This window comes from Dermochelys coriacea, chromosome 2 (assembly GCF_009764565.3).
Source record: "Dermochelys coriacea isolate rDerCor1 chromosome 2, rDerCor1.pri.v4, whole genome shotgun sequence".
In the NCBI taxonomy this organism is placed as follows: domain Eukaryota; kingdom Metazoa; phylum Chordata; order Testudines; family Dermochelyidae; genus Dermochelys; species Dermochelys coriacea.
Genome location: NC_050069.1, coordinates 57012846 through 57025322, shown reverse-complemented (window position 1 = coordinate 57025322; position 12477 = coordinate 57012846). Strand labels below are relative to the sequence as shown.

The window sequence follows — 12477 nt, the reverse complement described above, 5'->3', positions numbered from 1 at the left end:
GCTGCAATTGGATTGTGTGGTTGGACATCATAAATGTAACATTTTTCTTTCCTCTCTTTATTATGCTTCTAGACAGTGCAGATATAATTTTGTATAATTGTCATATAATTTTACTCAGGCAACTATTAAAGGCCTGATGTTGTGACGGTCTGAGCCCTTTTTATGAATAGTTAAGTGTGCTGAGTTCCCATTGACTTCAGTGGTGGTTGAAGGTGCAGGATGCAGCTGCATACTGTTTACATCACTTACTGATGAGTAAGGCTAAGATTTTTTTCATGGTTATTTTTAGTAAAAGTCACAAATAGGTCACAGGCAATAAACAAACATTCACAGAGCCTGTGGCTTGTCCATTACTTTACTACAAATAACCGGGGGCAGGGCTAGGTAGGGGGAGGGGGGGAGGAATGGAGTCCCATGGGGGGGGGGCGAGGGGACGACGACTAACAGGCCAAGCCTCCCGCCAGGGCATGGGGCACAGCCCTGACTCCAATGGCCGCAGCAGTGGTGCGGCCATGGGGGGCACACAGCGCCTGCTCCAGATTGCGGGGCACTGCAATCCCTGCCAAGCCCCATCCACAGCGGGTGGGGGTGGGGAGGCACAGGGCCCTGGGAAGCTGCAAGGGGGGTGCATGGCCTTAGTTGCAGGCCTTGGGAAGCCATGGGGCTGGGGTGCACGACCCTGGCTGCAGTCCTGCCAAGCCCGGGATGGCACAGGGCTGGGGTGCACAGCTCCGGCTGCAGCTCCTGGCCCCGGCTGCAGCCCCCCAGAGAGCATAGCTGGGGCTGCAGGGTCCTGGTTCCAGCCAGCCCCAGTTGCAGGGCAGGGGTGCACAGAAAGTCACTTGTATTAATACTTTTGAAAAGTAAGATTATTGAATACAGTTCTTCAGCTATTCATCTGGGTCACAGTTGAGTACCTAAATCTAGTACCTAAATAAGGGACTTACGCTCAGATGTGAACACCTCTGAAATTTAGGATCCGGTTTAATTTAGCTAGAAAAGGGCCTAATTTCAGGTGGATATAGATTTAGAAGCCCAATTTCTTTAATCATAGCAAGCTGCACTTAAAAGGTTTGTTAGGTAGCATTATGTAAAGAAATACCACTATGGTATGGTCTATGGATTCCCTCATGACAGAGGGAAGTTACCGCAGTAGAAATATTGCCAGCACATTCACACATAAAACTATGCTGTCAGTGCTACAAAGTGAGCCAAACATCCATGTAAGACACCAATAAGGTATATGGTATATGTTACCAAACATCAGCTATTCATCTAGCTGATGAATCCCATGAGTCAATGGAAGGATCAAGTTTTTCATTTTGTTCATGTTTTTAAACCGTTCCATGAGAACAAAATATTAAAAGCATGAATATTCACAAAAGTTTCCACATTCAAGTCAGTGCTGTTTACAAAAATGGACTAAAATCTGTTCTGAGAAATTATTTGTCTCATTCATTCACTAAAACAGAGGGTTCAGACAGGCATTACTCCCCTCATGAGCCAGAGGAGGAAACCAACGAGATTGAACGGCAGCAATCCAAAGCACAGGATACGACATCACAAAGTCGGTCAAGGACCCATTCACCTGCAGGCTCTACAAGGAGCGATGATAGTGAGAGAAATGAAGTAATAAGCACGCAACAAATGTGTAAGGAGTTTGCATTTTTTTATGTGCCATCTAATTTGAACCAAGTGGTACAAAAAGCATTCTAAGACATTTTAATGAAACTGGCTTTTTGTTATTTAGCTCAGATTGTTTCTTGTGAAGTAAGGCTAAGAGACCAGTGCAAAGGGACAACTTGCAATAGGTATGATACATTCTACAGTTTGCCTATCTCAGATTATTCTAAACTGTTGTTATAACAGTTGAAATAACTAAACTATTTCACCAGTAGCAATCATAGGATCTCAAACCAATTTGTATTTTAAATCTCTAGGTATGAATGTCCTGCTGGCTGCTTGGATAGTAAGGGCAAAGTGATTGGAAGTGTTCATTATGAAATGGTAAACATACATATATATATACATATTTTTTTTAAATTGTGTTTAGTATAGATATAATTAATGAAATTCTATCTTTTTAATTTGGAATATTAGCTAAAATGTGTTATCAGCAAGAATGCATTCTGAAGAAGTCTATGCTCAGAAAAGTAAAAAGCCTACTGCAAATTGTTAAGGTAGCCTCAACCTGGTTTAGATTTGTTCCTGCACTTCTGAACATGTAATTTCTGGGTATATAATACCTCGCATTTTTCCACATAAGCAGGATTTGTGTGTACAGATCATTTAGATAGCTGTAAATCTGTATAAATGCTGTTTAGGATTTTGTGGGTGCATATTTATAGGCTGCTTTTGGGAATATGGGTCTAGATGTATAAATTTAACCCTTAGTTTTAAATATCTGGTCCTCCAGCTTTATCCATGCATATCATTGTTGGGCACTAAAACAAAAGGGAAGAAACAAGAGACACTATGAAAATGTATGCTTTCATTCTCAGTAATAGGAAAATGACATTTTCTTCATATGGGGTGGTGGCTGTCCCAACTACATTAAGCTTAATAGGCATGCCTGTGGAGGCTCCAGCCCCTGCTGGTAATACTACCTATGCCAAGTTTGGTAAGGGCTGGATTCAGGGTCAGGCTCCCACTGCTTTGCCTCACTTTGAGGGCACAAGCAGCCAAAAAGTGGTTTCACTGGCTACCTCTGTGTAGGGGAATCCCCAAGTGGTGAAGGCCTCATGTAGTGACTCACCACTCACCCTCCCAATCCCCAGAATAGGGAGTGTGGGCAGGAAAAAATGGTGGAGTTGCTACTATATGTGGCTGATCCCTGGCTTTTGGAATAGTTTGATGGGAATGAGAACTGCAAGGCATAAGACTGAGTAGCTTTAACAAATGCAAATATTGGATATTGGACAAAATTGTAATGAAGAACTGCCTTTTCACATTTAAAATACAATGGAAAATAATTGTTTCACCTGACACGGAAATGATTTTCTTGCTCCATTTTTTAGCAATCCAGCATTTGTAGAGCTGCCATACATTATGGTATCCTAGACAATGATGGTGGTTGGGTTGATATCACTAGGCAAGGAAGGAAAAACTATTTCATCAAATCTTATAGAAATGGCATTCAGTCAATTGGGTAAGTGCAAGATTACTGATACTTTGTGTGCTTACAATTAAAATGTGTGATGTTTCCAATATATTGCCTATTTTTGCACCTGAAATAAGTCACAATAATAGTTTTCCCATATAATTTTTTTAATCCTGAAGGATCTGAAAGCACTGTAAAAATGAGACATACTGGAATACAGGTATCATTTCACTTACCCTGAAAGTGTAGCCATTCTTAAGAGCATACTGCAAAATGACAGAACAGATATGGGATAGGAAGTGACAAAACTGCTATATCAAATAGAAGAAGCAGGGAAAATGTATAATGGTTGCCCTTGGCAATTATGTCAGATAGTCAGACCTGAAGAAGAGCTCTGTGTAAATGCAAAGCTTGTTCTGTTACCAACAGAAGTTGGCCCAATAAAATATATTACCTCACCCTCCCTTATCTCTCAGATAGCTAAATCAGTATTTATGATTAAATTACCTCAATATTTGCAGCATTCATCTATTTCCGATACAAATATAAACATGTACCTACAAAGGAACAGTACATACTGAAACTAAGTTAAGGCAGGTCTACACTACAGCCGGGATCTGAGATCGATTTATCTGTGGTCAATTTAGCGGGTCTAGTAAAGACTGCAGATAGCTCTCCAGTCGACGGGAGATTTACCTCTGACGATAAGAATACAGTAAGTCGACGGGAGATTTTCTCCTGTCGACCCCCCGCAGTGTAGACCCCGCGGTAACTCGACCTGATGTATGTCGACTCCAGCTATGTTATTCACGGTAGTGTAGGCATAGCCTGAGTTAAACGATCTGCTCATCCTGTGTAACACTGGTAATGTTTTTAAGGACTAACCATGGCAGTGTTGCCTAATTTTAGGAGATTAATAATAATGTTTATACAATATGGGTTATAGGCTCACCAAATAATCTGATCAGAAGATAATAAATTTTTTGTCCCTGAATCAGGCTAAACAGAGTTTTCAAGGACCCTCGAGATGTATAACAAGGACACTCACACTGAGAACAAAATACAGCCTTAAAGACTTTTATTGAAATAAAAGTAATCAAATAGTAATCAAATGGAAAATCATCAGAATTACAAAGGGAATAATATTGTTTTAGAGATACATGTGGTATTATATACCAGAAAGGTTTCTAGATTAATATACCCACACCCTTCCTTGATAACCTGGTGGTAAGAAACAAAGGACCAGTCTTGCCTCTTGTATGCTAAGAGAGTCCAGTGGTTCAGGTTCCTCAATTCTCAAGTGTGTGGTGAATAACTTAGGAGAACCTAGAGCTAAAAAGCTATAGAAAGACTATAGAAGCTAACTTAGAATTTGACTCCACTAAGTAATTTAAGAACAAGAATTAAGAACTAACAATTAGGAATTAAGGAACAACTACAAACTAATGAACTAACTAAACAATGATGAACTGCCCTTTAACATGCTCTTCTTATAGAGCCTGAGCACTATATGTCCTCCTTCCATATCCAAACTGAATTTCCTCACCCACAAAGTATCAGGGTACATGTACTCTGTAGGCTGGCATATTTGTACATATTAATGACATAAGCATGTCTATTAATCACCATTAGCTCATTCTCACATCTGTTGTTTCTGGCCGAACCAGTTATTTCCATGTTCTTTGGGTTGTACCTGCAAAATTTAAAGAGGGTATGAACTTAGGTAGCCCCTAGCTATACCAACTTGCTTGAGCAACCTCACTTATCTATATAAAAGGTCACAAACATATAAATCCTTTCTGCTTTAGCTCATCATCACCTAACTAGGCTAAAGGTCTCAAACATATGTATGCTAACTTGCCTTAACTCAACATACAAGATGTGGCCTGTAGTTTCTTTGAGTTATGGCCAAAAATACTCTAGTACAAACCTATAAACCTATTATAGTAAAACAAATAATCAAACCCATAAGAAAACCTATATAAGCAAGCAAACAGGCTAGCCCTATAGAGTGACAGTAGGCAGAATATTCTATAATAATTAGCTAAACTGGAATTTTCCCGGGATACTGGAGCACATCCCACTCTGCTCTTCTGAAGAGTGCTATGGGATCCTTAATAACCATAAGAAATTGTATTTAGAAGTGAATCACTCCTACTATGTGCTCACATAAAACGTGAAAGTACATCTATTTAAGTAAATGTTTAACAGTTTCCTTACGAGGCTAAGTATCTGCATGTGAAACTTCAGGCAAATTTACAATTCTGTACTTGGCACAACTTTTTACATTTGCTAGTGACGGGATAACTTAAAACACTCTGGAGGTTTGAGTCAGAAATGTGTGGCAAAGTTTGGATCCTTATCTGAAGTCTTGCTGGAGTTATTGTATAGGAAAGCAGGTGCAAATACTTCTCAACTTGTATAAGAAAACAAATAAAAAATGTGGTGGGTGGGAATGGAAGATATAGACTGCCAGGGCTCAACTATGGCGCAGCATCAGTACTAACTCTTTAGAATACTAAGAGGTTAGTGTTACTTCAGTGTTAGTATTAACAAAGTAGGGTTCATCCTAACATATTATGATAATTGTCAGTTGCTGTTTTTGTATAAACGTGTATAAACCGGGATGTGGAGTGGATGGAGCATAGGCTCTGACCCCAAAACAGGCCAGTGCGGTGCACACAGGCTGGTGCAGCTGAGCCAGCACCCAGGAGAAATTGCAGTTTACTTTCCACTTAGTGCAAGGAGAAGCAGGGGTGAGACTGGGTCTGAGTTCTCATCCTGCTCTTGTGTGCTGCTCCTTACTCAGGCTGGATTGCCTAGTCATTTGTTTCTCAATGATGCAAACCTGATTGAAGATAAAACAGCATGTGATTAGCCAGGGGACATTACTTGCAGTGTGGATATTTGTAATACTAACCTCGCTCCCAATACTGGTATTTTTAACCATAAAAGATATTGAAAAGAAAATCCTGCAAACCATGACTGACTTTATATAGCATATGGGAATGTAATTTAATACTACTTTTACTACCTTGGTAAGGGAAAATGCAATAATGTCCAGCTATAATTCACATGCTTCTGTCTGTATAGAATAATGTGCAGTATTGATCACCACACTTGTTACAAAGTATATCCAGGAATTAGAAAAGTCCAGAGGAGGGTTACAAATCTAAATTAGGGATTGGACAGAGTGTCATGTGAGGAAAGGTTTTCTGAGGTAACGCCCGTTTGTCTGGCTCACTCTGTACTTTGCATCAGCCACACAGCATAAAGAGGACAGAAACTGGCTTCATCTTCCCAGGTAGAGATTATCCCAGTATGGAGGAACCTGCAGCAAGCAGCTAACATTGCTGACTGTTACCCCATTTTCCTTCAGCCCTTGGTGTGCAGGGAGGTTGCACAGTTGGAATTCACTTTGCCCAGGCAATCTCTGGCTGGCAGAAGTCCCCTTGTATGCCATAGCCACATGGTATAAATTAGAGCAGACTCCAGGTCTGTCAATCTATGTTGGGGCTGGGGCCATAGCCATAGGAGCTATGAACAGCCCCCTTGTTGTTCTCTCTCTGCGTGTCCAGTGGTGATCAAGATAACATGCCAAAAATAGAAGTGTAGCTGAGGCAGTAAGAGGGGTTAGCTGCCTCAAGTCTGTATCTAGGATCTTGGACAGGACCATACTTAGGGCAGGCAGCCCCTTCTGCCACTTCCACCACTACAGCTACACTTCTATTTTTAGTGCTCTAGCTCAATCAAAGCACCAGTATGTCTACTTGAGCTGAAAATTATACCATCCAGCTTGAATTTAGACAGATCCTGAGTGTGTTAGATGGTCAAGATGAAGCTAGACTTGAAATCAGGACTATATTTTTCCATTTTTTCCTCTATTAGCATTCACCTTGACCAGCTAACACGTGTTAAAATACAACTTGCCCGGTCTATGCCACCACCTTTATCCTAGTCTAGGTGTACCTAAGGGAGCAAGGACCCAAACCATTTAAAACTTTATATAATAGGTTAAAATTTTGTATTGCAACTGGAAGCAAATTGGAAGACAGTGGTGACTTTTAAGCCTCAGTTTCCTCCTCTGTAAATAGATATCATGAAAGGGTCTGACACATCCCTGTGTCTTAGGTTTGGTTGGGTTTTTTTGGAGAATAGTAGGTCAGAAAAATATTTATGTTTGCAAAGAAATATTAATAGATTGGTAAAGTAGGCCATAGTGAGAATCTTATGTATAAGATGTGCAATTAGCATCCAATAGGAATAAATAAATTAAATAAGCAGGAAAACCATTCCAAGTACAGCATGTAGCCCAACTAGAACACATCACAGTAATCCATTCTGGAGGTGACTAAGAATTCATCTCCTCCTTTAGTAATTTACCAAAGTCAAACAAGATCATTTACTTCTTGGTTAAGGGTGATGAAAAAAACCCAAAGATTTTAGGATTTAGTAGCACACCTCTTGAGATGAAGAAGTAATGAAGAAAAGTACTGACCAGTTATTAGATAAAAGTTCAGAGACAGGAAAAGGAATTGACGTTGCTGGTGACCATGTAATTATTAATAAAAAGAAAATTTGTATCCTTTTTGCTGCCCTGATGATGATACCAGTAACAATGTGAATGTAGAAACTGAATCTAAAAGCAGAAATGAATCTGAAAACACGTTCCAGATTCTGACACTGGTTTTGACTGAACGGCATCCTATGCCTGCATGATGTTAATGTTGTGGTTAGGCCCTTAGTGAGGAAACGGACAATGAATGCTCCTGCTGATTGGCACTCCTGACTAAAACAGAATCATGGAACCCAATTACATTAGCTGTTATTGTACTGTTAAATGAAGTCATTGACAATGTGGGAAATCCAATGCTTAACACACGTTTGTGCTAATCCTTGATTTCATGCTGAATTTCACTGTGAATGTAAACTAAATGTAGTAATTGCAGTGAACATGCAGGGATTCCATACTTGGGGTCTGAACTAGTGGATTCCAATGAAGCATAATCAGTGTAGGGCCTATGTCTGGAAATCAATTAAATAAATTGTTTGATTGTTGACTTTTTCTTTTATTTCTTCTTTCTGTTAGCAAATATCAGTCTGCTAATTCCTTCACAGTCTCCAAAGTAACAGGTTAGCATTTATTTATATATTATCTTCATCATACACTGGACTGTATTTTGACTGCATATTTGTATTAGTTTGTGTTTTATTTCTTCAGTTCAAGCTATCACCTGTGAAACAACAGTGGAACAGCTATGCCCATTTCAAAAACCAGCCTCTCATTGCCCAAGGTAAGGGTCTTGACTCTTTCTGTCAGATCAAAGTACAAAGAAATAGTCTTTTTTTATCAGAGGTGTTGAACACCCACAATTGATGATAGTGGGAGCTGTAGGTACTCAGCATCTTTGAAAATCTCGCCACAAATGTTTTGCTTGTCTTTCAGTCTCTGGTTTAAGAACATTGTCAGCTAGTAAATATATTCTGATGAGAGGAAGATCTGTATACTTATATTTATTTTAAATAAAGGGTCTTTTACACTTTCTATAGAACATGAGTCTTTTTGCACTTTTGAGAAGTGTGGTGTAGTGGTTAGACCAAGAGACTGCAAGAATATATATGTATATATACATATATTCAATTCTATATTACTGACTTGATGTGTGCCTTGGGCAATGGACTTCTGAGCCTCAGTTTCCTCCTCTGTAAATAGATATCATGAAAGGGTCTGACACATGCCTGTGTCTTAGGTGTTGTTTGGTTGGTTGGGCTTTTTTGGAGAATAGTAGGTCAGGAAAATATTTATGTTTGCAAAGAAATATTAATAGATTGGTAAAGTAGACCATAGTGAGAATCTTGTGTATAAGCCAATTTATAGCTTTCAGCAAAATGTGTGAGCTGTGTATTTGATATGTGTATTTGAAACCAACATTTTCACTCTTCGAAAGAAGACTGTGCCTCAATAGTTTGAGGAAGGAAACCTGTAACCATTCTTAAAACCATAGATGAGTCAGAGGTAAATAAAGTGTAGCATGATTTATTGCAAGAGTGGAGATATCCACAAGAGTAGTTTTATAGCTGTCCTACAGTCAATAGAGTCAGCAAACACAAAGCCAGAACTGCTAAGAAAACATCCCATAATGTAGCATTTGGTTCCTTGGACTCATGTGGTGTTTGGATATAGCTGCATAGTCTTTCTGAATAAGGTGCAGAAATAAGTAAATGAGTGAAATGCAGGAATGGATGGAGCAAATCCCATCCTTATACCCATCCTTCTTCTCTCTTGTTACTACACAATATAATACATTCTAAAGTGAAAAAATAAAAGCCATTTTTAAGAAAACATTTAAAAATAAAAACCTGAAGTCAAATAGTGACAAAGAGATCAGTTTTAAAAACTCCAAAGCAAAGTCCTATCCAACACTGTCTGGGTGCCCTGGACACACATCTAAAAAACACAACCCAGCAAGTTACAAGCAGCAATAAATCATGGCAACAGCACTTCTCCTCCACAGTCTCCCAACCACACCTCAAATACTAATCACAGGTAACACAGGCATTTATCACAATGGCAAAGTCTGTCTTTAAGAGGAAAGGCTGCAGAGGAATAGCCAGGCACAGGCTGGAGAAAGGTAGTCTTGGTCACTGATGCTGTTTGATCACCCAGAAGCAGCTGGGAGTCTAATCACACCCCCAAATCACAACCTTTAGTCACAGATGTTGGAGGAACTAATATAACTTCCAGTTTTTGTGCTTCCTTCCTCCAACCCCCACATCACCTCAGTATTCTCAGAACAAAGTTTCATCCAACTTACTCTTACCCATGCCCCACAGGTGCCTCGGCACCAGGAAAGGTATTTGATGGTTCTGTCTGGATCGGATGCAGTAGAGATGGCTGTCATCAGCACAGTGAAAATAATTTAGCCCGTGATTTTTTTACCCACTTTTCTAACGGTCTTGCTTACACATTGAATAATAAGAGGGTTCCAAGAAAATCCTTGTGGTACTCCAAATAGATATCATAAAAGGGTCTGAAACAGCTCTGTGTTGTTTCATTGCGGGGTTGGAGGATAGTAGGTCAGGGAAATATTTGTTTGCAAAGAAATATTAATAGATTGGTAAAGTAGGGCATGGTGAGTATCTTGTTTATAAGTCAATTTATAGCTTTCAGCAAAATGTGTAAGCTGTTTTTTTGAAGCCAACATTTCCACTCATCAAAAAAAGCTTATGCCTCAATATTTTGAGGAAGGAAACCTGTAACTGTTTCCTCAGGGCAGAGGCAGCAATTGCCCAGCACTGCCCTTTGGGTCATCTTTGCCAGAAAAGCCCAGAGCTACTGAAATCCTCCACCACCCACTCTTGCCAGGTACCAGAAGTGCATCAATAACACCTCTTAGTCCATAGTATCAATGCTAGCTGATCGATCTAATATCATCATTATGGACACCTTATCATTATCCATCACTGAATTTATTGATTGTCAAATCCTGAAGCCCAGTTTAATGAAATATCATGGTATTGTAATATTGTAGTTACATTCTTAAAATGTATGTTTGTGTTCAATTTTCAGAGTGTATTGTCCTCGCAACTGTATGCAGGCAAACCCACACTATGCGCGTGTAATTGGAACTCGAATTTATTCTGATGTAAGTAGCATGATTTATTCAAACATATTCATGAATGTGGATGATGAAACTGTTACAGTATGCAGTGGAATATACAATGAGAGGATATTGCATAGTGTGACAATTCAGGCCTAATCCTATGTACCTCATGCACTCAAAGACCAAAATTTTCAAACTTGGGTGCCTGATTTAAGCACAGACAGCTCCCACAGAATTCAGTGGTACTCAGCTCCTCTAAAAATCAGGACAGTTATTTGGTGCCTAAGTATAGATTTACATGCCTTACTATAGGCACCAAAACTTGAAAATTTTGGTCAAAATTGCCACCGACTTGTATGACATGAGCAACAAATGAAGGGTTAGACCCTTAATGACCCTCTCCAGATACAAACATATTTTCCAGAATCCAGTGAAACGAAATACCATATTGTTCTAAAAATAAATATACATAATCCCATTATTTTGGACATATCTCAGTTATGGACAGTCACATATTTGTAGCAGTCTTCAAAATTATAAATAAGACTTTCTGATGGAAAGCAAAAGAATACCATAAAGCTATTTTTGGAAATCTGAAAAATGAAATCTATTTCTCTATCATCTCTTTTTCTCCAGTGGGAGTACAGTACCATTCATTGTTATTAGAGAAGTGCTCCTGAGCACTGAGTTGCTGACAGTTATTCATGTTTAATTCTTTTTAAAGAACCTTTGAAGCATGTTTTCAAACATACAGCATGAAAGTCATGCCCCAGCTCCCCCCAATCACTCATACACTCACTCTAGTATATATACACATGCACACACACATGCTTGTCTTGGGTGGAGTTCACCCACCAGAAGCAGAGCACAGCTCCATTTCCTCTTTTTGAATACTATTTCAGCCCTTGCCACTGTAGGGTTCCTGCTCACAAAAATCTGTATATAGTGACTGCTCTTCCAATCCCCCAAAAAGCTTTCCTGATGGCAGCATATCTGGAACTGGCACAGATCCTACTCCTCTCTGTTCATAAGGGGCTTATATGGCTGTACCCCCTGCACTCATATACATTCCCCTTGGGGGTTCAGATCATGTCTCACTGGGCTCATGAGAGGGTTAGGGTGAGGATCTCTCCTACTTTATGTAGAAAGGGGGGATTGGATTTCTGTATGATACTTTTCCTCCTGGACTTGGTGATGGGATCTCTGACTGGGTTACGGCCCACACAATGAATGGGCTAGGGGTTGAATTGGAGGATGGGACACATGTGATACTCCCTCTGGTCCTGCAGAAAATAATCAAAAAAGTTAACACAGTCTCATGTCTGAACTTTCTCCTGATTTTTTTCAGTGTCACTTGGTGCCATCTTGGCACAGAGGGGTCCCTGGTAATGCAAGTCTGTTTGAGCCATGATTATTCAATCTTTATTTTATGGGAGAGCCCAAGGTCCCCAGTGAGAGCCCAAGGTCTCCAGGCAGGACCACATTGTGTTAGGTGCTGTACAAACATGAAAAAGAGACAGTCCTTGTCCTAAAGTACTTATAGTCTAAGATACAGACAATGGATAGGGCCAGAACATACAACATACAAACAAATGGACCTGGTGAAGATTGGCCTGGCTTTATTATACACATGTATAGTATTTTTTTTAATTGAGGTTAGAGGTACTGAAAAATGGTGTAGGGAAGGAAAGAGCCATGATGGCAAGCAGTTAGCAGAGCTGCAAGGAGCCAGTCTGAGTGCAGGACCTTCCACATGATCAACTGTGTTTTGGA

At 39.8% G+C, this 12477-nt stretch overlaps 1 protein-coding gene across 1 annotated transcript in view; it reads left to right on the top strand.

The window, feature by feature from the left end:
* CRISPLD1 (cysteine rich secretory protein LCCL domain containing 1) overlaps nucleotides 1-12477 on the top strand; it is a 60796-nt gene that overhangs the window by 37504 nt on the left and 10815 nt on the right. Inside the window, exons 7-13 of the mRNA XM_038393005.2 lie at nucleotides 1472-1651; nucleotides 1751-1811; nucleotides 1941-2007; nucleotides 3018-3148; nucleotides 8190-8233; nucleotides 8322-8394; nucleotides 10671-10746. Coding sequence (XP_038248933.1) covers nucleotides 1472-1651; nucleotides 1751-1811; nucleotides 1941-2007; nucleotides 3018-3148; nucleotides 8190-8233; nucleotides 8322-8394; nucleotides 10671-10746 — 632 coding nt within the window. The remainder of the gene's footprint in view (nucleotides 1-1471; nucleotides 1652-1750; nucleotides 1812-1940; nucleotides 2008-3017; nucleotides 3149-8189; nucleotides 8234-8321; nucleotides 8395-10670; nucleotides 10747-12477) is intronic.